Source organism: Mus musculus, chromosome 5, assembly GCF_000001635.26.
Source record: "Mus musculus strain C57BL/6J chromosome 5, GRCm38.p6 C57BL/6J".
NCBI classification, from domain to species: domain Eukaryota; kingdom Metazoa; phylum Chordata; class Mammalia; order Rodentia; family Muridae; genus Mus; species Mus musculus.
Window position 1 is genome coordinate 3925500 of NC_000071.6, and position 22657 is coordinate 3948156.

At 42.4% G+C, this 22657-nt stretch overlaps 1 protein-coding gene and 1 long non-coding RNA gene across 13 annotated transcripts in view; both read left to right on the plus strand.

Annotated features, from left to right (window-relative positions):
- Window positions 1-2236: 2236 nt before the first annotated feature.
- Akap9 (A kinase (PRKA) anchor protein (yotiao) 9) overlaps window positions 2237-22657 on the plus strand; it is a 152469-nt gene continuing 132048 nt past the window's right edge. For 10 of the 12 annotated variants that reach the window (XM_006503518.4, XM_006503520.4, XM_006503523.4 and 7 more), the window contains exon 1: window positions 2340-2991. In XM_006503518.4, coding sequence (XP_006503581.1) covers window positions 2944-2991 — 48 coding nt within the window. In that variant the 5' untranslated portion in view covers window positions 2340-2943. Of the gene's footprint in view, window positions 2992-22657 lie in introns of all 12 variants that reach the window. The other 2 variants (XM_006503521.4, NM_194462.2) reach the window with 2 other exon arrangements.
- Window positions 3090-22610, plus strand: Gm51438. The gene is made up of 2 exons (XR_003955841.1): window positions 3090-6457; window positions 6910-22610. It is a non-coding gene; the product is annotated as a predicted gene, 51438 (long non-coding RNA).

The following is a 22657-nucleotide window of genomic DNA, read 5'->3' on the forward strand; positions in this document are numbered from 1 at the left end:
AGGGCCAAAAAGTAGGAATGGGTGGGTAGGGGAGTGAGGGGGAGGGTATGGGGGACTTTTGGGATAGCATGGGAAATGTAAATGAGGAAAATACCTAATAAAAAAGAAAAAGGGGAAAAAAAGAGTAAATGTATTTTATCCTGAGTAGAAAGACTACATGGGCCTTTGCCATAATATTTGGTAACTCACAGTTTAATATATTGCAACTACTTACTGATGTAAAAGACCTTGCAGATCTGAATTTTGTGTTCATATATTCTATTAGTCAGTAATTAATTGCACTCTCTTGGATTATTGGCCTATAATTGCATCCTTGGTAATAGTAGTACCTTAAATTTCTCTGATTTCATTTAGATTATAGGTCACTTTAATGGTTATAGTTCTGTCTTATAAGTTATTATTTTAAAGGACTTTCATTTTGAAACTTATTTTATTGAGCACATTTTATAAACATATATTTAGTCCCTTAAAACCCCACTGTTGGGGCTGCAGAGGTGGCTTAGTAGGAAAAGTGTCTGCCTCACACGTGTGAGGAACAGTTTGCACCCCACACATGTTAATGCTGAACAGTCACAGTAACATGCTTGTGACCCCAAGCTCAAGAGGGAGAGATGGGTAGGACCCGTGAAGCTGGCTAGTTAGAGTAGCTGCATTGTCAAGGTCTTAGTTCCAGCCTCCATCCACATGTGAAACGTGACTAAGGAAGCCCCCAAGGCCAACCTCCAGCATCCAGAAGCACATGAATACATATCTGACTTCCACACATGTAAACATACGTGTGCACTCAGAGCACACATACAAAAGAGCCTCTGCAAATCCTGACCCTTTTTATTTTTTAATTTTTTTTTTTTTATTGTTTGGAGACATAGACAGCTAAATAGAAAAAGACTCAAATTCACGGCTTGGCAGCACTAGCTATGACTTCCATTACCTAACCATGGGAAGTTGTCAAGTGGTTTAACCATTCAAGCTTTCTGTTTCTTATTCTATAAAAGGAGGCATATAAACCACCATTTTCCTTTTGTCTGAATTATATGAATACATGACATGGAGACACGATTGAACAGGTATCATAAGAGATGGCCATAATTCCACAGATGTGCCCTTCTAATAGATCAGCTATGTCACTGAGCAGCGTTTATGCCTGAGACAGGTACATATAATTGATATAAGTGATCTAAAGGGAAATGCAGAAATAATCTTGCAACATTTAGCAGATCACTAACATCTTTAGTTACTAAGATGGAACAGATTGCAACAAAGAGTTGACCTGCTGAGCCACTGAGAAAGGAGAGCCCATTAACAAACAGGAAGTCTGTCAGATATCCTGGGCTTGCTCCTCCTAGGCAATCAGAATCAACCGAGCATCACTTAACTCCAGGCAGTTTAGAACACTTCATTCTAGACCTGGAGCCACAAAGGGCTCCCGAGAAAAACACGCCTCTCTTAGATCAGCCTCTTTTACTTTCCTTTATTCTTATGATGAGGTGTCTGTTCTCACGTCCCCAATTCCAGCTGAGAAAATGGGGCAAATACACACTTGATTGTTTTAGGTTGGCACAATTATGTTTGAAATATAAGATTTCTAAATTACAGGTACTAGAAACATTTTTGGTGTCTGATAGAGCTAAGGTTTTTAGTCTCCCCCTTTCATATGTATATCCAGTTAACACTACTTCTATGATTAAACTAATATCTTTAGTTCTTACCTGCTAATTTTTCAGTCCAAACCTATGTTAAAACAAAGAAGAAAGGCTCAATCTGAGACACTAAAATGGTTCGTTCACTCCAGAAATGGATTTGAGGGGCAGGAGAGGGGAAAGAGGGAGTGAGGGAAGGGAAAGAAAGGATTGCCAGAGCAGGTGGGGGAGGAAAGATGTTAAGAATCGATTTATAAGCACGGCTCAATAAAATGTAACAAAGTTTATTGGGCATAATCTTTCACAGTAGCCATTTCAAGAAATAGAAAGGACAAAGGTTTGAGTGTTTTCACATTCCAGGAGCAGTCATAAATATTAGGCAGCTCGTCCAAGAACTCCAGGTAAAGTCAGAGAACCATAGCTGTTTTAAGGTCTTTAAAGTTCAAAGTTAACATAGTCCCTTTTGCTTGGAAAACCTTTTTCCAGCCCTTTACCTGAGGTAATGTCTACCTCAGAGGTGAAGGGGAGAGAGGTAAGCCAGGAGGGGTCATGGTGGGGTGGGGGGGATGGGAGGAGAGGGGGGCTGAGGTCAGGATGTAAAGTGAATAAATAACTAATGGGGGGCTGGAGGAGGGAAAGTTAGGGTAGACTGGCTTTGTTCCCAACTTAGATTCCGAATTCGAGTTCCTTAGGAACACAGTTGCCAAGGAGAAGGAAGCCCCTAGGAGTGTCTCAGCTTCACTCCAGAGAACAAAGAGTTGGGAGAAGGCTCTACCGTAGGCTGCTCTTCCAGCGCAAGGCGAAGGAGAAGACTATGGGTTGAGAGGGAACCTGTGGGGGAACTGAGGGAGGGATTTGGGGTGAAGGAAGGATCAGGCTTCCCCGGGTTGGAGGGGGGAGGTTCCGCCCTCGCCCTTTCCACTGCGGCTCCTTGTTGTGAGGCCGCGGTCGCTTTGGAATTGGAAATGCAGCGCGGCGTGTTCCGAGCACCGGGTCCCCGGAGCAGTGGGTGTCGGGCCGCCGGACCCTGACCCTCCCTCCGCCCCGGTCAAGCCGGGCGCGCACAAGCACCTGCCGGGCCACGCTCGCGGCTGCGCCGGCCGCCCGCCCGCCCGCTCCGCCCCGCCGGCCGCCGTGTGTTTACGTGGAGACGAAGATGGCGGCGGTGACCGCGGGGCCCGTGCAGGCCGGCACGAGTCGCCGGTGAGCGCCCAGCGTGTCCCGGGTGGCCACGGAGCTCTGTCCGCCTCTTTCTAAACAGATCTTTCCTCTCCACTGCGTCCCAGCCTACCCTGCAGACGCCATGGAGGACGAGGAGAGGCAAAGGAAGCTGGCAGCCGGCAAGGCGAAGGTAGGAGCGCGGCGGCCACGGGCCGCGTCGGGAGGCGGTGACCCGGGGCGGAGGCTGGGGGAGAGGCCGGGCCGCGGGGCCGGGGCCGGGGCTGGGGCTGGGGCTGGGGCCGGGGCCGGGGCTGCGGCTGGGGCTAGGGGGCTGCGGCTGGGGCTGAAGAGCCGCCCTCTCTTGCTGCTGCTGGAGACCTGATGACTGCACCGCTCGGCTTGGTTCCTTTCTCCCCGGTGCCACACAAAACCCCCTCTCACCCCGGCTGTTAACTGCTAAGGAATTGCTTCGCAGCCACCACCCTTTCACTTTCTGAAGGGAGTTCAGGGAGTCGGCCAGGCTTTGTGCTTTCCGGAGCAAGGGTTTAGGGTTTTCTTTATTCCGGGAACACCCCTGCGCTGACCATCAGCCTGCCTTCTTGAGGTGTCACGCTGGCACTCTTGGTGTGTGTGTGTGATTGGCCTGTGACAGCTGCCTCGGCAGTGTCTTGAGTGTGCCACAAGTGCCAGCTGTGAACTTGGCTGTAGGGGCGTTCTTTTTGTTTTTTGTTTTTTGTTTTTGTTTTTGCCGTTCTTTGTATATTCGTGCTTGAGGTCTTTGTCATGGCAGGCTCTTTTGTAATGTGTGGAATGGAACTTCGGGGCATCGAAAGGTTCCATAGACTAAAACACCTACAGAATTGCTGTTTTAGATAATGTATTTGTTATTATGTATTTGGTAAGTTTGATTTTGTGTGGGTATGCGGGTATGGCAAGTCATGTATAATCCAGACTTATATGTAGGCATCTTCCAGTGGGCTTACTAAATAATTTGACACTGTTATGAATGGAATAGAATGATTTCTTTGTAAAATTACCTGTTTGAGCTTACCTTTGGACCTCCTTGCTCCCAAAAATGAAGTTACCTTTAAGATATAGTGCCTTTTTTTAAGACCTTATTGTTACTGGGAATAATTAAGTTATATTTTAAGCTTATTGTACTTGTTAGTTTGGAACTGTGATATGGAAGTGTTGTAAGCTAAATAAACCCCTCTCCTCTCCAAATTGCTTTGGTCATGATGTTTCATCATAGCAATAGTAACCCTAACGAAGGCACCTACCTTTCTTTTTTCTTCTCTCACATCATTAACAAAGGAAGCAGGTCAGTAATGAGTGAAGGGCCCTACTGGAGAGAGACGTTGGTACATGCTCAGCATTAGTTTGTTAAAGGAGTGTGTGCAATAGCTAATCTTGTATTTCTAGAATATAGTTAGTTGGTTTCCCATAAGCATCCTCTGTGTAAGGTCAAGATTTGAATGTGTCTCTGTGGCATTCTATAAATGGAGGGAAAGCCCAGCTTAGCTTCCCATTGTGCACCCCAAGGGACTGACCGGGCTCAGAGCATTGAAGGAATTGGAGGTGTAGTGTGCAGTCTTCCTCTCTTGTTCTCCCACCCTTTCTTTCTTTAGCAGAATCTTAGACTATAGTCCAGGTGAGCCTAGAGATCAATGTGTAGTCCAGGCTGGCTGGCTTCAGACTCTAGGGCAATTCTGTGTTAACCTTCAGAGCGATGGAATTCTGTGTGTGAGCTACTGTGTCCAGATAAGGTAGATGTCTTATTGACTACTTCATAATTTCTACTCCCTTCCCTAAATATATTCTGTGCTAAATATGTGTGAGGGACTCCTGCTGAGCTTTGTCTGCCTTCACTAGACCTGTCTTAGGGTTAAGTTGCTGCCAATAGATACTGGATTTATCTTTAGAAGAGATTGTGAATGTGGTTTCTACACATGTCTCTTTGTCTTTCAAAATGCTGTCTTTGTGGGGTTGGGGAGATAGGTGGTCTATTCACTGTGTGAACTGCTTGCTGTACAGGCATGTACACCGGGGTTCATAGTTGTAGCGCCCACACAAAGCTGGACGGCTGGACATGGTGGCATGCATCTGTAATGCAGGGCTTGGGAGAAAGGGACAGACAGACCCGTGGGACGTCCTGTCCAGTCCTCTAGCCAAAACACCAAGCTTGAGTGTCATCTGGACACCCTGTCTCAAAACATACTATACAAGGTGGATGGTGACAAGGGACAGCAAATGTGTCCCTGCACATAATTCATAGCTCTGCCTTTGGGGATGCAGTCTCTCTCCTAAAATTACTTTATTTAAAATATTACTTTGTCATAGAATTGCACCTACTCTCCCCATGAGGGTTATACCCATGTGTCTTATAAGTAGTTCTGGTAATGTAACAAACAGACACTGAGATAGCCTATGAAGACAACATGAAGAAAATAGTTTTCTCAGTTACCTGAAGGAATGTTCTGCAGCCATTACGCTTGTAGAGCCTCAAATGAACATGGGTCATAAAGTGCACCTTGTGTTTTCAAAAGCACTACATGTGTCTTTCATCTGTATAAACATGCTGCCTCTAATTAGGAGTGAAAAAAAAAACCGTATTGTGAATATAATCAGTGACTGGGGGGTGTAGCTCTGTGGTGCAGTGCAGAGCCCTGGATCCAGCTGACTTCATAAAGTCCCGTTTTATGGCAGGAATTGAAAGTACAGATGTGATGATTGCCTCTGCTCTGTGGGTCTAAAGGCAGACACAGGGTAGTGAGTCAAGTGCGGGCGCTCTGCAGTAGGGCCTGTGATAATTTATCTTCCCTAGTTTGGTAAAATGTTTTAGATACTGTTTACTTCCTGGAACATTATACGACGATGCTCTATTATTATGTTAATGCAGCTTCTAATTATCTATCAGATAGTAATTATTCAATACAATGTCTGCTTATTGAGTGAACAGAATGAGAAATGAGTCCTCCCTGGGTGCTTCTTTGTAAGTATGGCTACTACATAGTAATAAAGAATTCTTAGTCTAAAGTTGTTCATTGCTGCATAAGAAAAGAACATATAAAATCATTTTCCAAAACCCATTTAGAAGCTTGGTTTTCCACATTTCCTATTTACTGGGCTTAGTTGTTGTCTTTGATAATTTGTTTTCATAAATCACAATTCTTAAATCTTTTTCTTGGTAACTAACTGATTGGTAGGTTGTTTCATTGAAAATTTCCATTTATCTAGAACACATAAACACTCACTTTAAAAATAGCTTGTCATGTATACATTATAGTATATTTTACGAAATGTTTTATACCAATCTAAATCCAGTAAAGGAGAATAAATTATGGTGTATATGTAGCACAAGATCATTCTACAAAGACTTTAAGCTGGGTAAATCACCACAAATAGTGCTGGGTGAAAGGCTGTTGGGCTGACCAGCTCAGTCCCTGCCCAGTCCCAGATCCAGGGCTCTGAGCTGGCCCACCCAGTGTCTCTCCCATCTGTGAGCTGCTTCACATGTAAAAGGGGCGGATCCACAGCTCAGGACCTCCAGTGTCATAGGACAATAGCCTCTCCTAGTGGACTCCATGTGAGGAGAACCTTATCGCTACGGTATGGTAAGGTGTGTGCTGTCCCATAGAGCACTGTGGCTTAACTAGGTCCCAGTATGGATGCTGTCATAGAAGCCAGAGGCCTTGAACTGGACCAATGACCTGCAATGGACATTTCCAGGTAGACATGTGTGGCCAGAGGGTATTCTGTGGCACACACTGTGACATGCTACAGACAGATGTTTTCTATGCTTTCTTTTGTTTACTTATTTCTTTTACTTGGGACAAAGGGCAGACACAAAGGGACGCAGAAAAGTTGCTTTTTTTCAGGTATTTGGTCTCCGTAACAAGAAAAGTAATTAACCTGAAAGATGTCTGGCAGGAAGCACCAAAGGCTAGCACAGCTCCTGTTCTTATGGTCCCAAGCCGTATCCCCATCCCCACAATAGTTCTGTTATCATTAGGAAAAAATTAAAATACTATTTTAAAAAATAATCAAACCTTATCGCTACGGTATGGTAAGGTGTGTGCTGTCCCATAGAGCACTGTGGCTTAACTAGGTCCCAGGTGCCCTGTGGTCCTGGGCTGGTTCTGCTTTACTCAGCATTGCTCGTGTCATATAGCTGGCTTCGGTGTTAGAAGGCATTTGGGCGATGTCCTTTTGTTTGTTTGTTTGTTTGTTTGTTTTTTGTTTTTTTAAGGCAAAGTGTCATGTAGCCCAGGCTGGCCTTGAACTCCTGCTCCTCCAGCCTGTCTTCAGCACTGCAGACGGGTGCCCCAGACACTCCAAGCCCAGTGGATCTCTCTTGCACTCATTGCTGGGGACAGATCATCTGGCCTTACCCCTTCCTTTCCTTTGCTCCTACTTTGCTGTTTTAGGTCTGCAGTGACTAAAGAACCCAGAAACTGGGGTTCATAGACGAGTTTGTGAAAATTCCAAGGAGAAGGGAGCCAAGCAGAGCAGACTTCTCTGCCAGCTTAGTGTCTTCGTGGTTGTCTTTGCATTTGCTGTAGGGTCCTCAGTATTAGTGTTGTAAAAATCCTGTTTCCTGAGGAGAGACGATATTACCAGATTATTAAGTATTTTCAGACCCAGGCAAACCCTGTTTACTATGAAAAGATCAGGAATGGCACCACAGAGGCTGTCTGTCCTGTGTTGAACCAAACATTTCAGCTCCATTTTAAAAGACTTACTTTTTCCAAGTAAAATTACTTGGAAATTTACTGTTTTATGAAGAGTATTATAATACAACTATATCTTCAAATCATATTAGGAATGTTTTTAAAAGCTTGGTACGTACAGTACAATTTTTAAAATGGAAGTTTTGTGCCAGGGAGGCAGTGCTTTATATAATAGACATTGTTTAGTGAATTAATTAAAGTTCTTGGCTTCTTCATTTTTTGTCAGCAGTTATGATTCTTATATGTTCACCAAGCATTCACGGTTTGAGTAGTACCAGGTATATGCAAAGAGAAAAAGGCTTTCTTTTCTTTGAGATGTGGACAGCCAGGGTTTTCACCTTCTTTCTGTACAGTTGCTCCTTCTGTTTTCATGCGCACTTCTTTCCTGCCTTCCTGATTCTTGATAGGCGGTCTTAGGTGTGACAGAAGTATCTAGTCTAGCGTTCTCAGCAGTGCAGGAGTTAATGCCTTCATTCACAGCATGGCAGAGCAGGAATCGAAAAGTCATTCATTATCTGCAGGTTTCACTGAAGTGAGAGAAAAATGCTTCTTCAAAGGCAAGGTCTCTGGAGTAAACCCCCAGTGGCAAAACACAGGGCAAAGAGACCCAAGGGAAAGCTTCACCTGTTTGAACGGTCTTTGTCCCACTCCTTTGTCACAGTCCTCCTCTGGCTGTCCTGCTTCTTTTCTACACGCTGTTACTCAGCAATGGCAGTACTCTCCATCAAGCTGAAGGGGTCAGGTGACAAACATGTTCCAGGTATCCTGTGACAAGAATGGATCCCAGATCTTTTTTTCATTTTTAATTATTTATTTATTTATTTATTTATTTATTTATTTATTTTTGAGACAGGGTTTCTCTGTGTAACCCTGGCTGTCCTGGAACTCACTCTGTAGACCAGGCTGGCCTCGAACTCAGAAATCTGCCTGCCTCTGCCTCCCAACTGCTGGGATTAAAGGCGTGCACCACCACTGCCCGGCTCAAAAATCTTTGAAAACAATGTCCTATTTCAAGATTGTGTGTGTGTGAGTGTCTTCCCTGCATGCATATGTGTGCACTATGTGCATGCCTAGTGCCCTTGCAGTTTAGAAAAGGTCCCCTAGAACTAGAGTTATAGGTGGTTGTGAGCCTCCATGTGGGTGCTGGGAACCAAATCAAAGTTTCTGCAAAAACAAGTGCTCCTGACTGCTGAGCTGTCAGTCCCGCTCCAGATGTCTTCACTGTATAAAGAAAAACGGTTCTAGCAAGAGCAAAGCTACACAGTGCTCGAGAATTGTGCTTTAGTGAAACTGAAGTTAGCTAGCCTTGTCTGACATGGCAGTGAGAAAAAAGTAACCTGCTGAACATTGATGAGGATAGCATATTTATTTTGCAGCGATATTCTTCTAAAATTAAAATTTGGAATTCTTTTCAATTGATTAGTATCCTCTGAAACATCCCCACCCCCACCCCTAAGATGGGATTTCTCTGTGTAGCCCTGGCTGTAGTAGAACTCTCTCTGTAGACCAGGCTGGCCTTGAACTTAGAGATCTGCCTGCCTCTGCCTCCCCAGTTCTGGGATTAAAAGTGTGCTACCACTGCTCTGCTAAAACTTTAACCTTTTAACTTGCAAAACTACTGAAAATTTGAAAGTTTGTTTGTTATAAAGGTTGCTTCTCTCTCTGTCTGTCTCATTTTATCTGTGTGTATGTGTGTGTGTGTGTGTGTGTGTGTGTGTGTGTGTATGCACTGTCTCTGTCTCTCTCTCTGTCTCTCTCTCTTTCTCTGTGTGCGCATGTGCAGGTCTCTGAGAGGGAGAGAATATATATAATTCTGTACTCTGGCCTAGTAGAAAAGACTCTAGGACTTTGGAGGCATTTATTCTCTCATTTGTTTTAAACACAACTACAACTATGGACTTTTACTTAGCAAGCATTTACTTAAATTCTTGCGAACAGTGCCCTGTTGGCTACAAGAAGAATCCTGTTACAGCACCTGGATCACAAGCCTATGCCTTGAAGGTATTAGTAAAATACTGATAGAAATACTGCACATGAAAAGCTAGTATTGGATTATTATTTTTTAAATTCCGGTAAGATTCACCTAAGCACAAACCATTCTGAAACAAACTTTTCGGTGGCATAGCTTTACATTATACCATTACCACCATGCCTATTTTTACCAAACCAGAATAAAACCTTGTTCTGTAGATATTTTCATTCCCTTGTCTGTCTAGCTGGAAGCAACTGAATACTATTCCAGTTGATTTGTTTATACTTCATCCATTGGTCTGAGTTTGGTTGGTTTCACCTTTAGTCTGTGGTGGTCCGTGCTGCTCTAACAGTTGTGTCCCTGTACTGGAGTACCTGTTCATTTCTCTGCTGTGTTTCCTGGGAGTGAGAATCTGGTCGTGTGCAGATTGCGTTGATGCTTTGGCAGGCATCTCAGGTCATTTTGGACAGTAGCTGTACTGTTGTCCGTTCCTGTTTACAGTGTCTAAGTGTCTTCTTGTTGCACTAGCACCGGTGTTTTCTTTCTTAAGTTATTAGAAGCAGCCTGAGTAGATGCAGAGTGGGATTTAGTTCAGGATTTCCCAGTTACTAATGATGAAGAATATCTTTTCATGTACTTTTTTTTGACCACTAGTGGATCTTTAGAAAAATATTTAAAGTCTTGGTCTACATTTAACAGTACTTTTACCACCTTATTTTATATATTATATAATTCTGTGTACACATGCACACACGAACGCATGCATGCATGCACAGTATGTATGATATTTATGTGCCAGGAATGGACAGACAGAAACACATCCCATTGGAGTTACCTTCCTGTGCTTACACAATGTAAACTTTTGCTAGCCACAAATAATGTTTTTCGTGAGTAGATTGGAGCATGGCTTACCCTTGCTTTCTTTGTGGGCCAGAGACTGTTTGTGCCAGCTGTTTCACAAGTGTGTGCAGTTTGCTGAAGCGGGCACCTGTTGGCCTTTGGCCTAGTCATTGCTGTCCAAGTCTATGATGGGAACACATTTGGTCTTGAGTCATGAAAAGATCTTTTAAAAATACATGAACACGAAAGACCTATATGTATGTTTCACCAATGAAAGAGATTTTTGTTATAATATTGTATCCTCTTAAAAAAATCCCATGCTAGTTATCACTAAAACACTATAACTTAAAGCACTTGATGCCTCTCTAGGCACGATAATAGACTGTTTATACTTGAATTGATAGATTCAAGAGTGCTAACTATTGAAAATATCGAGACTTAGCGTTGTTCCAGCAGTGGCTTGCCAGGCTGTTTAGCTCTGCAGTCCGCTTTGTACTCTGCAGTAGTCTCTTACCCCTCTGGTTCTTGAGCAATGCAATATTTGTTTGCAGTGCATAGCTGTGATTCCTTCTGTACATTGCTGTTCACTGAGACTTTGATGTTGTTCGAGTGTGTATGTCTAGGGTTGTTCTGTCCTCCTTTCAAGAAGAGGTTTTTTTTTTTTTTTTTTTTTTTTTAAGCCTTAAATTTAGCTGAACTATCTGGAACTACATTAAAATATTAAAACCTAAACATTTTAATGTCTGAATGAAGCTGAATAGGTTTATCATTTACACACACTTCAGAATGCAGCACTCAGCACAAAGTCTTTGCTGCTTGCTAAGGCTTGTGTGTTGAGGGCTCTGAGGTTAGGCTCTGTTTTTTCCTCAGAAGCCACACTTTCTGTCCTTTGCTTCATTAGCCATTTCTCCAGGGAAGGTGCTGTGCTGCTGGGTGGGACCTGAAACACATGGGCTGGCTACTCACAGACTTTAGCTGCTTTATCTGTTCCTTTCTCTTGCTGCCGTACAACACCATGACCAAACACAAGTAGTGACACGAGGGCTTATTTTGCCTTAATATTCCAGAGCAGCCCATAGTGGTGGGGAATATATAGCAGCAGGCTGCTGGAGCAAAGAGCTGAGATCCTCTTCCACTGCAGTCACAAAGCAAAGAATGGGGCAATGCTGCTCCAAACTCTCAAAGCCCACACCAGTTATATGCTGCCTCCAGCAAGGTGCCATCTCTTAAAGGTTTCATAACCTTGGAAACAGCACTACCACCCGGGGAACAGGTGCTCAAATCTGTGCTCCTGTGGGGGCCATTCCTCCTCTAAACCTCCACACCCAGTCACTAGGGGTCTAAAAAGCAGAGAGGGCGGAATATCTAATGCTGCTTTGGCAGTTTGGTAAGGGTTTCTTGGATAAAAACCAAGCCTGATAGCCCTGAGTTTGATCCCCATCGCCCATGTAGTTGAAGAAGAGAGCTAGTTCCTGTAAACTGTCCTCTGATCTCCACATAAGTGCCACGGTACCGCCCTCCCTTAAATAAACAGACAGACGGATGTGCGGATAGATGTCAATATTTTACTTAAAAACATCCAGATGGACAACCCAAGTTGTTGATTTTGGGCAAGACTGTAAAATCAGTTTGTGACATATATATCAGAAGTTCTTTTTGAGACTTCTGAGTAGAATTTCTTAAGAAATTTTGTTGCGAAATCAGTGTAATTGTAGGTAGTGAGGTTAGACTAAACCAGGCAAAGGCAATGTAAGATCCAATTGAGTTTGTATTTTTTCACCTTGTGAGTAGGAGACTACCTCTCCTTGCCTTTCTTTACATCTGTAAAAAGAGGAGCTCTTACAGTACGTGCCTCAGGAGCCAGTGTTATATCATAGAGTTAGCTAATAAAGTTAAAACTCTTACAACACTGTCAGGGGGTGGGAGATACAGCACAGAAGGTAAGAATGTGTGTTGCTCTTGTAGAGAACCTCAGCTTCCACACAGTGGCTCAGCCATCCTCAAGTTCAGTTGTGGGTCATCCAGTGCCTTCTGACATAAGTGGGCCTCAGTCACATATGTGGTACATGCAGGCAGAACACTGACACATAAAATAAATTAATAAATTTAAAGAAAAAAAACCCAGACTATTGCATGTTTAAGAGTGTCAGCCATTGACACAGTGAGGCTATTGCGTGTTTGAGAGTGTCAGACATTTCTTTCATCTGTGTCATACTGAAACTTAGATGATTAAGGTGAACAATAGAAAATGAGCCAGAGAAGGAATGAACGGTCAGTTAACCAGGAACCATGCGAGCCACTGAACATGGAACAACTTTGATTGTAAAAGTAGTGGGAACTGTTAAAAAGAGGGTGTGTTCATTGTTTCATTTTGTCTCACCTGTGAAAAGTACTTTCCAAGTACTGGATCCATTTTCAGATAGATATGTTGCTACCAGAGCAGTAATGAGTTAATTGTTATATAAAGAAAACATTAAAACTTTGATTTAAACACACACACACTACTGACTTGAGCAGATAAATGCAAAGCAGTCTAATTCAGGTGGGGTTTCTGTGTTTTGAAACAAAAGCTAAGGTAAGTGAAGAAGAGATAAAGAGCTGTTGTGGAGATGGATCAGGAGGAGAGAGGAGGATAGTTAGGCTCCATGGAACCCGAAAAGCCACTTGACTGCTGCTGTTTTCTGTCACTTGTCACTTTCTTAGTATCCTTTATCTCTTCCTTTTCAGATCAGCTTTCTTTGACTATACATGCCTGCGGCTGACCAAATGCAAGGGGTGGATTCCTAGATCTGTCCTATCCAGCGGAGCCCCCAAATACAGTTTAAAACCAAAAGAAGGGGCAGATAGCTGGGCTGGTGGCAAAAGCAGGAGGGTCAGGAGGGCAGGACTAGCTGGGACTGTATGAAACCCTTTGCTAGAGCAGAAAGGCAGTGCAGTGCGAATAGGGGACACAAAGAAAAACTGCTTAGCACTGGAGACCTGTCTACTCATAGAGTAAGTGCACAGCCACATCTTACTGTGTCAGAAGCACCTGGGAAACGGGCTTCAAAGTTCTGCCGTCTAGGCCACATGGCTTACCAAAATGAAAAGTTAGGGTAGGAAGAAGCTTCCTGATTTTGAAACTCAGTGAGCAGTAAGGGTTGGGTGCCACTTGCAGAACCAGTTTTCCTGACTCTGCTCCACTGAGTGTGTGTGTGTTTTGATTTATTGTACAGCAGTTACTTTACTTGGTGTGTATCTGAGGAAGGAGGGGTCATCCAATGCTAGAACACAAGCAGCAGTGGCAGCAATAAAACCCTGGCTCTGTTGGGTAAGGAGGAAAGTATTCGTGCCTGTGTATGGTTGAACAGGGTGCAAAGGGCACTTTAGAGGTTGTCAGAGCAGGACAGCTAAGATTCCAGTGAGTAAAACATCACGCGCTGATCCTAGATCCCTTCACTGGGATGTTTCCCTTGTCTTTCTAGATAGTTTACTACCTCTTAGTTACTGCTCTGCTGCTGGGACAAGAGGCCACGACCACTACAGCTTATGTAAGAGTTTCTTTTGTATGGCACCAGTGTTGATGCTGTACGCAACAGTGAGGTCATCATGGTGGTGGGTCGTTGTTTGGCGGCTGGAGCACTAGGCAGAGAGCTCACATCTTGAGCCTCAGACATGCATTAGAGTGAGAGAACTGACTCTCATGCTCTCCTCTAGGGCCAGACTGCCTCTGACAAGGCCACACCTCCTACATGTCCCACACAGCACTACTGACTGGAGACCAAGTGTTCAAATAGACAATCCTCTGGGGGAGCATGCTCTTTCAAGCCGCTAGAACCTCTTAGTTCCCTAACTTCAAGAGAAGAATCTAATGGACTCATGTGTTCTCACCATGGTGAAGTAGGTAGAGAATCAGGGCTGCTGTAGATGGTAGAGGCTGTCTGTGCTCACTGCTGCTTTCCTAGAAAGTTAGTTCTGCATACTTTAGAAATATGTTTCATTTTCAGTAGAATACATTTAGTGCACCCATAAGGTAAAGATTAATGCTAAAAGAACATTTCTGTACTTAGCATCAGTTAGGGGTTATGGTGGTTTGGTAAAGTGTAGCTGCTGGTTCTTCTCCAAGGTCTAGAGTTTTACCAGCCTTGGGTAGGTGGCTACCTTTCCAATACCAGTCATGAGTTCTCTCTTGTGTAGTGAGCTTTAAGTCAAATTAGAGAGCTGTTGGTTACCACCAAGGTGTGCTTGCCACTACAGCACCCTTAGGGTTATCATGCCATGCAGGCCAATTGCTGTGGTACATAGGAGCTGTAGCTGGGTAGTATTGTTGGTAGCTTCCCTCCTTTGGAAGCTGGCATGGTACTTTCTGGTACCATAAAAGCTAGTTCTCAGAGAGAAGGCTACCTACAACAATTTATATGTTGAGAAAAACACACATTCACATTCTCATATTCTCATCCTCTTCCCCCTTACCGCCACCCCCCTCTCATGTTCTTACTACGTAGCCTGACTGGCCTGGAATGCCTTATATGTGGAAAAAGTTGTTCTCAAGCAGAAAAGAGATCTGCCTGCCTCTGCCTCGTGAGTGCTGGGTTCAAGGGTCATGATGTCTGGCTGCTGACCTACTTTTCCCAACTAGGCTACACCTCCTTAGGGTTCCATACCCTCTCACAGTAGCAGTACCAGCTGGAACCAGGTATTCCAAGCATGAGTCTGTTGGAGGATAGTAGAAACCCAAGCTGTACTGCTGATGTGCTCTCAGGCAGGTAATTAATACTCATCCTTGTACACTGGCTTCCATATCCTTTTCTTGGTGTTGGCTGACCTCTCCTTACATCTTCATTCAAATCAAACGTTTCTGTCTCAGGCTCTTTCAAAACATACATTTAAAAAAATCTAAAACCATGCTTTATTGCTTGAAATGATATATTTGTGTGTTTAATTTATTTTTCCTACTGCATTACAGTTCATCAGAGTAGGGTTTTTTTTTTTCCCCCCAAGTGTGTTCTATGCATCACAGTGTGTTCTCTGGCTTAGCATTAGAGTGGCTACATGATTGACAACACACTCCTATTGAATAAATGAACTATGTATTAACTACCTAAGAACTGCCAAGTTCTGTCCTGCATGTGTGTAACACTGGGCAGCCTTCTCTCTTCTAAAAAGCCTTTGAGGAAATGAGGGTAAGAGAGGTTCCTACACCACTTCCATCTGTACAGGACTCTAATGCTTAAGCCGTCTATCTCATTTAATTACGAAAGTTTGATGAAGTAGCAGTCTGGCTTAGATTAAAAGGTCCTACTGTTAGGGTCACATATTTTGACTAGTCTCTAGCCGAGTTTGGTAAACCCTCAGTGGACACAGACAACTAAGTAGATTATAAGCATTCTTTTAAAAAACATAACATATTTTATATGTAATAGGATGTTCTGAAAATTCTTTTTTACTGGTAACGACTAATTATGTTACTGTAAGTCTTGAGTTTAGGAATACGTGACTGTTTGGTCTTTTTTTCTTGTTCTGGTTAGAGTAAGACATTTGCTTGGAATCTGAACCAGGTTTGGAAGACAGATGTATATGGACACATTATCTTCCCAGAAAATCTTGCAACTATTTCTGTGACTACATATGTTAACATTTTTATAATTGGCTTCCAAATGGAAAACACAGATGGCTGGTGTCTGAATTTCCAGCATGTTTTAGAATAAATGTTTTCTCAGTAAGTTAAAGTGTATCACTTCAGTGTCAGGTGGTTACCCAATTGAGTAGGTGTTTTTTTATTTTTTTATTTTTTTTATCAACTTAACCATTTTCAGGTTTAAAATAAAATAACTTAAGTAGCCAAAAAATTGAATATGTAAGATGATCTTGTTTCTTTTGTTTTTTAATTGATTGATTTTTACTTACTTACTTTAAATCCCTCTCAGTCCTCCTCTCCTACCATCCTTCCTCCCATCTCCACCCCCTTCTCTGAGTAGGTGGGGACCCCCCAGGTGTACCCTCACCCTGCAAGTCAAGTCTCTGCCAGCCTAGGCGCATGCTCCCCGACTGAGGCAGACGAGGCAGCCCAGCTAGAAGAACATATCCCACATACATGCAACAGCTTTGGGATATCTCCCACTCCAGGTATTTGGGACCCACTAGAAAACCAAGCTGCACATCTGCTATTTATGTTTGGGAGGCCCAGGTCCTGCCTTTATGTGCTCTTTGGTTGGTGGTTCAGACTCGGATAGCCAAAGGGGTCCCGGTTAGTTGACTCTGTTGGTCTTCCTGAGTTCCTATCTCCTTCAGGGCACAGCAATCCTTCCTCCTATTCTCCCATAAGAGTCCCCAAGCTCCATCTCCCGTTTGGCTGTGGCTATCTGCATCTGTCCTGAATCAGCTGCTGGGTGGAGCCTCTCAGAGGACAGCCATGCTAGACTCCTGTCTGCAAGCATAACAGAGTATTATTAATAGTGTCAGAGATTGGTGTTTGCCTATGGAATGGCTCTCAAGTTGGGTTGGTCATTGGTTGGCTATTCTCCCAGTCTCTGCTTCATCCCCCGTTTCTGCATTTCTTGTAGACAGGATAAATTTAAGGTCAAAAGTTTTGTGGGTATATTGGTGTCTCTCTTGCTCCATTGGGGTTTCTGCCTTACTACAGGAGATGGCCTCAGGAGGTTCCATATCCTCAATGCTGTAAGTCACAGCTAAGGTCACCTCTACTGGTTCTTGGGTGCCTTACTTTATCCCAGGTCTCTGTCTCATTTTGGAGATGTTCCCCACCTCCTCACCCCTGTCAATTGTAAAATTTTCATTCATTCTCATCGCTATATGGCTACCTCTTCTGACCCTCCCCACGCCTGACCCTGAACTCCCCCTTCCTCTCTCCATCCCCTCTCCCACCCAGTTCTCTCTCTTCATCTGCCTCTTATGACTATTTCCCCTTTTAGTGAGACTCAGGCTTCCTCACTTGGGCCTTCCTTCTTGTTTAGCTTCCTTGGGTCTGTGGAGTGTAACATGGCACTAGTACTTTATGGCTGATATCCACTTATGAGTGAGTACATACCATGCACGTTCATCTCACTCAGGATGATAATCTCAAGTTCCCCCCATTTGCCTGCAGAATTCATGATATCTTTGTTTTTAATAGCTGAATAGTATTCTATTGTGTAGATGTACCACATTTTCTGTATTCATTCTTCAGCTGAGGGACATCTAGGTTGTTTCCAGTTTCTAACTATTATGAATAAGGCTGCTGTTGTATGCTGGCCTGTGGTTTACAAGGACCGGGTACACCAGGGAGGCAGGCTGGGGCTGAAAGAGACTTAGATGGCGAGAGGTTAATGGAGCCAAGACATGATTCTGTTCAAGGCCCTCCAGTTTACTCCGGGAGTCTACTTATAAAGGGGAAGGCCCATCCCCCGCCAGTCCACTCTTGGTGTCTGGAGCCAGCCTGTAGGTGATGTGCAGAATAGGATGTTCCTCCGGAATGTCTCAGGGGCCTCTCAGCAGGTAGCAGTGTCTTGGAGAGAGCAGGTGGCAGAACAAAAGAGCCATCTAGGCCAGAAGGCTCCTCGTTAGGGTAATTTCCTTCTCAGGGGCAGCAAGGTCAAAGTCTGGATCAGCCTACTTCAGGGCTGAGGGAGGCTACAGGCTGCTATGAACATAGTTAAGCAAGTGTCTTTGTGAGATGTTGAAGCATCTTTTGGGTTATATGCCCAGGAGTGGCATGGCTGGGTCTTGAGGTAAAACTATTCCCAGTTTTCTGAGAAACCACCAAATTGATTTCCAAAGTAGTTGTACAAGTTTGCACTCCCAGCAGCAGTGGAAGAGTCTTCCCCTTGCTCCACATCCTCCTCAGCATGTGCTATTCCTGAGGCTTTGATCTTAGCCATTCTGATAGGTGTAATGTGGAACCTCACAGTTGTTTTGATTTATATTTCTCTGATGACTAAAGACTTTGAATGTTCTTTAATAGCTTCTTGGCCATTTGAGATTCTCTGTAGCTCTGGACCCCATTTTTAAATTGGGTTATTTGGGTTGTTGGTGTTTAACTTCTTGAGTTCTTTATAAATTTTAGCTATTAGCCCTCTGCCAGATGTAGAGTTGGTGAAGATCCCTTGGCTGTTGTATTGTCCTATTGACAGTGTCCTTTGTCTTACAGAAGCTTTGCATTTTTATGAGATGTCCCATTTATCAATTGTTGATCTTAAAAGTCTGAGTCATGTGTGTTCTGTTCAGGAAATTGTCTCCTGTGCCAATGCATTCATGGCTACTTTGTGCTTTCTCTTCTATGAGATTCAGTGTATCTGGTTTTATGTTGAGGTTTTTGATCTATTGGGACTTGAGTTTTTTGCAGGGTGATGAATATAGATTTGTTTGTATTCTTCTACTTGTAGACATCCAGTTGGACTGGTTAGTACACCACCCTTTGTAGAAGATGCTTTCTTTTTCCATTGAATGGTTTTGGCTTCTTTATCCAAAATCAAGTGACCATAGGTGTGTGGGTTTATTTCTGGGGCTTTGATTCTATTTCTTGACCTGTCTGTTTCTATATCAATATCATGCAGTTTTTAATTACTATTACTCTGTAGTACAACTTGAAGTCAAGGATGGTGATACCTCTTGAAGTTCTATTATTATTCAGGATTGTTTTGGCTATCCTGGGTTTTTTTGTTTTTTCCTATGAAGTTGAGAATTGCTCTTTCGAGGTCTATAATTTTTTTAATAAACACAATTCTTGCTGGAAAACTGTTGCATATATTATTTTTTTCTCAGAATTTGAATTGTTTCCTTAAGAGATTATAGTTTAAAGGTAGTTTTATGTTTTTCATTAGCTTAATGAGTACTTAGAATATTTAATTCCAGTTCTGAACCCTGTAGAGTTGGATGTGCTTTGTGTTGTGTCATTTACGCCATCAAGAGGTTAAAATTATTGCTTTACAGTGTCTTCCCTAAGTGACGTCTTCCCTCTTATTCAACATATACTTAGTGCGCAGTGTTCTAGGTGTTGAACTGCAACAAAAGCCCTAGCTCTCAGGAGTCTTCTACGTAGGTAACCAGGAGAAATTATGACCCCACAGAATCAAGTAAAACAGACCAAGAACAATGTCTCTGTAATTTTATGCCTTTTTAGAAACAGCCCATTCAAATACAGTTGTAGAATTGTTCTCTTTGTGCATGTCCATGTGTGTTTTCTCCATTGGGTTTAGTAGTGCATGATGTTGTCTCTGCTTTTCAGTCAACCTTTCTATAATTTGGTGTTTAGTCTTTCAGTTCTCTGTGTATTTACACATCTGAGTAAAAACTAGATATAAGTGATTTGTATGCACTAAAGAATTAACGTCATACAGATCTTTCACTTCCTTAGAGTCACACCTAGGTATTTTATATTATTTGTGGCTATTGAGAAGGGTGGTGTTTCCCTAATTTCTTTCTCAGCCTGTTTGTCCTTTGTGTAGAGAAAGGCCATTGACTTGTTTGAGTTAATTTTATATCCAGCTACTTCACTGAAGCTGTTTATCAGGCTTAGGAGTTCTCTGGTGGAATTTTTAGGGTCACGTATATATACTATCATATCATCTGCAAAAAGTGATATTTTGACTTCTTCCTTTCCAATTTGTATCCCCTTGATCTCCTTTTGTTGTGGAATTGCTCTGGCTAGGACTTCAAGTACAATGTTGAATAGGTAGGGAGAGAGTGGACAGCCTTGTCTAGTCCCTTATTTTAGTGGGATTGCTTCCAGCTTCTCACCATTTACTTTGATGCTGGCTACTGGTTTGCTGTAGATTGCTTTTATCATGTTTAGGTATGGGCCTTGAATTCCTGATCTTTCCAAGACTTTTATCATGAATGGGTGTTGGATTTTGTCAAATGCTTTCTCAGCATCTAACGAGATGATCATGTGGTTTTTGTCTTTGAGTTTGTTTATATACTGGATTACGTTGATGGATTTCCGTATATTGAACCATCCCTGCATCCCTGGGATGAAACCTACTTGGTCAGGATGGATGATTGTTTTGATGTGTTCTTGGATTCGGTTAGCAAGAACTTTATTGAGGATTTTTGCATCAATATTCATAAGGGATATTGGTCTGAAGTTCTCTATCTTTGTGGGGTCTTTTTGTGGTTTAGGTATCAGAGTAATTGTGGCTTCATAGAATGAGTTGGGTAGAGTACCTTCTGTTTCTATTTTGTGGACTAGTTTGTGAAGAACTGGGATTAGATCTTCTTTGAAGGTCTGATAGAACTCTGCACTAAACCCATCTGGTCCTGGGCTTTTTTTGGTTGGGAGACTATTAATGACTGCTTCTATTTCTTTGGGGGATATCGGGCTGTTTAGATCATTAACCTGATCTTGATTCAACTTTGGTACCTGGTATCTGTCTAGAAACTTCTCCATTTCATCCAGGTTCTCCAATTTTGTTGAGTATAGCCTTTTGTAGAAGGATCTGATGGTGTTTTGGATTTCTTCAGGATCTGTTGTTATGTCTCCCTTTTCATTTCTGATTTTGTTAATTAGAATGCTTTCCCTGTGCCCTCTAGTGAGTCTGGCTAAGGGTTTGTCTATCTTGTTGATTTTCTCAAAGAACCAGCTCCTCGATTGGTTGATTCTCTGAATAGTTCTTCAAAAAAAAAAAAAAAGAATTAACGTTTGAAACAAAAAGATATTATAGCAGCTTCTGAGGTGTGCTCTTAGGAATTCCATTCTCAATATTTTTGGCATTGCACCCTCCTTGAGGGATCCTTTCTTTCTAAATGATGAGCCTGGCATTCGGATTCTATATATGGGTGGCATTTTAATAATAATCCAGTCAGTTTATTTTTAAGAATAGATCTATCCTACAAAGTACTTTAAATGTATTTCAGCAGCTTCATAATGTACAAAGAGGCAGCTGACCCTGCACCTGCTCTCCAGACAGGCGTGAATCAGAATGGCTGAAGGCTTAGGAAAGCCCTGACTGTGGTCTGTCTGAAGGCTGAAGACTTAGGAAAGCCCTGACTGTGGTCTGTCTTTATATTGTACAGCATTAGCAGCTGTTATGTGTGATTGCTGAATTAATTTCTTCAAAAAATAGGGCATCCCTATGTATATTATTTTGTAGTTGATAAAGTTTTAAAATACTATATTTATTCATAGTCTGTCACATATTTTGATAAATAATATTAACATCATTAGTAATACTGCCTTAGCATTATTATATAATAACTTATAAGCTATCTTTTTAGTTAATGTTATAAATATAGTCATATTATTAGTATAATCCTTTTTTCAAAGGCTCTAGGTCTTATTTTTGTTTATTCCTAGAATGATTAAAGAGCTCAAATTTAAGAAGTATTGGTTAGTATCTTTTTCACAGGAAAGAAATTTTATTTAAAAGAAAGAAAAGAAAACTTAGTCTGGGAGACAGCTCTGGATGCAAAGTGCTTGCTTATGCAAGCAAAGTGTGGGTAAAAGCCAGATATGGTGGTGAGAGGCTATAATTTCAGCACAGTGGGGTATGGTGGGGACATAGGTAGAGACAGAAGGATGCTGGGAACTTGCTGGCCAGTCTACCGCAGTCAATACTATGAGTGCAGAGTGTTAGGGGATGGTACCTGAAGTCAGCCTCTGTCCCCATGTGCACATACTCAGGCAAGCACATTCGCATGCACGCGCATGCGCACGCGCACACACACACACATACACACACACACACACACACACACATACGCTACTCACAAGTACACTTAAAGAGAAATTAAATTTAGGGAAAAACACTTGTAGTTTAAGTTGTGAATACACCAATGTTGATGTACATTTTTGTTTTTCAAAATTTACCTATTACTGTGAGTATAGTGTTACTAAACTTCAAACTAGATATGATTGTTCATGGTTAAAGCTGGAGGCCTGCTTTGTCTCTAGTAAGGAGAGTTGTAGATGGCTTTCTTTTTATAATAACTATACTGATACTGTTTTATATCCACTACTCTGTGATGAGTATTGCCATTAGCAGTAATGGCTTGAATTAATATTTTTAATAAGCACTCACCAGAGTTCAGTCAGCATTGTGTAGTATGTGGAATGATAATTCTGACTAGATGACGATATCTTATGTATTTCCTAGCCTGGTGTTGAACACATTGAATAATAATAAAGAAAACGTATACCTTCCACCCTTTCCTTTTTCCCATGATAGATGGAAGTGTTTGCTGAATTTCATGTCTTAGTGCACATCCACTTCTCTTAGGACTTTCAGCAGTGTCTGAATATTTTAATGTTAGATACATCCTTGTTTTAATTTTTGTTGACTACTTAAAAAAAAAGGGATCTGATGTTTAATTTATTGCAAGGGGTGCCCAGGATTAAACAT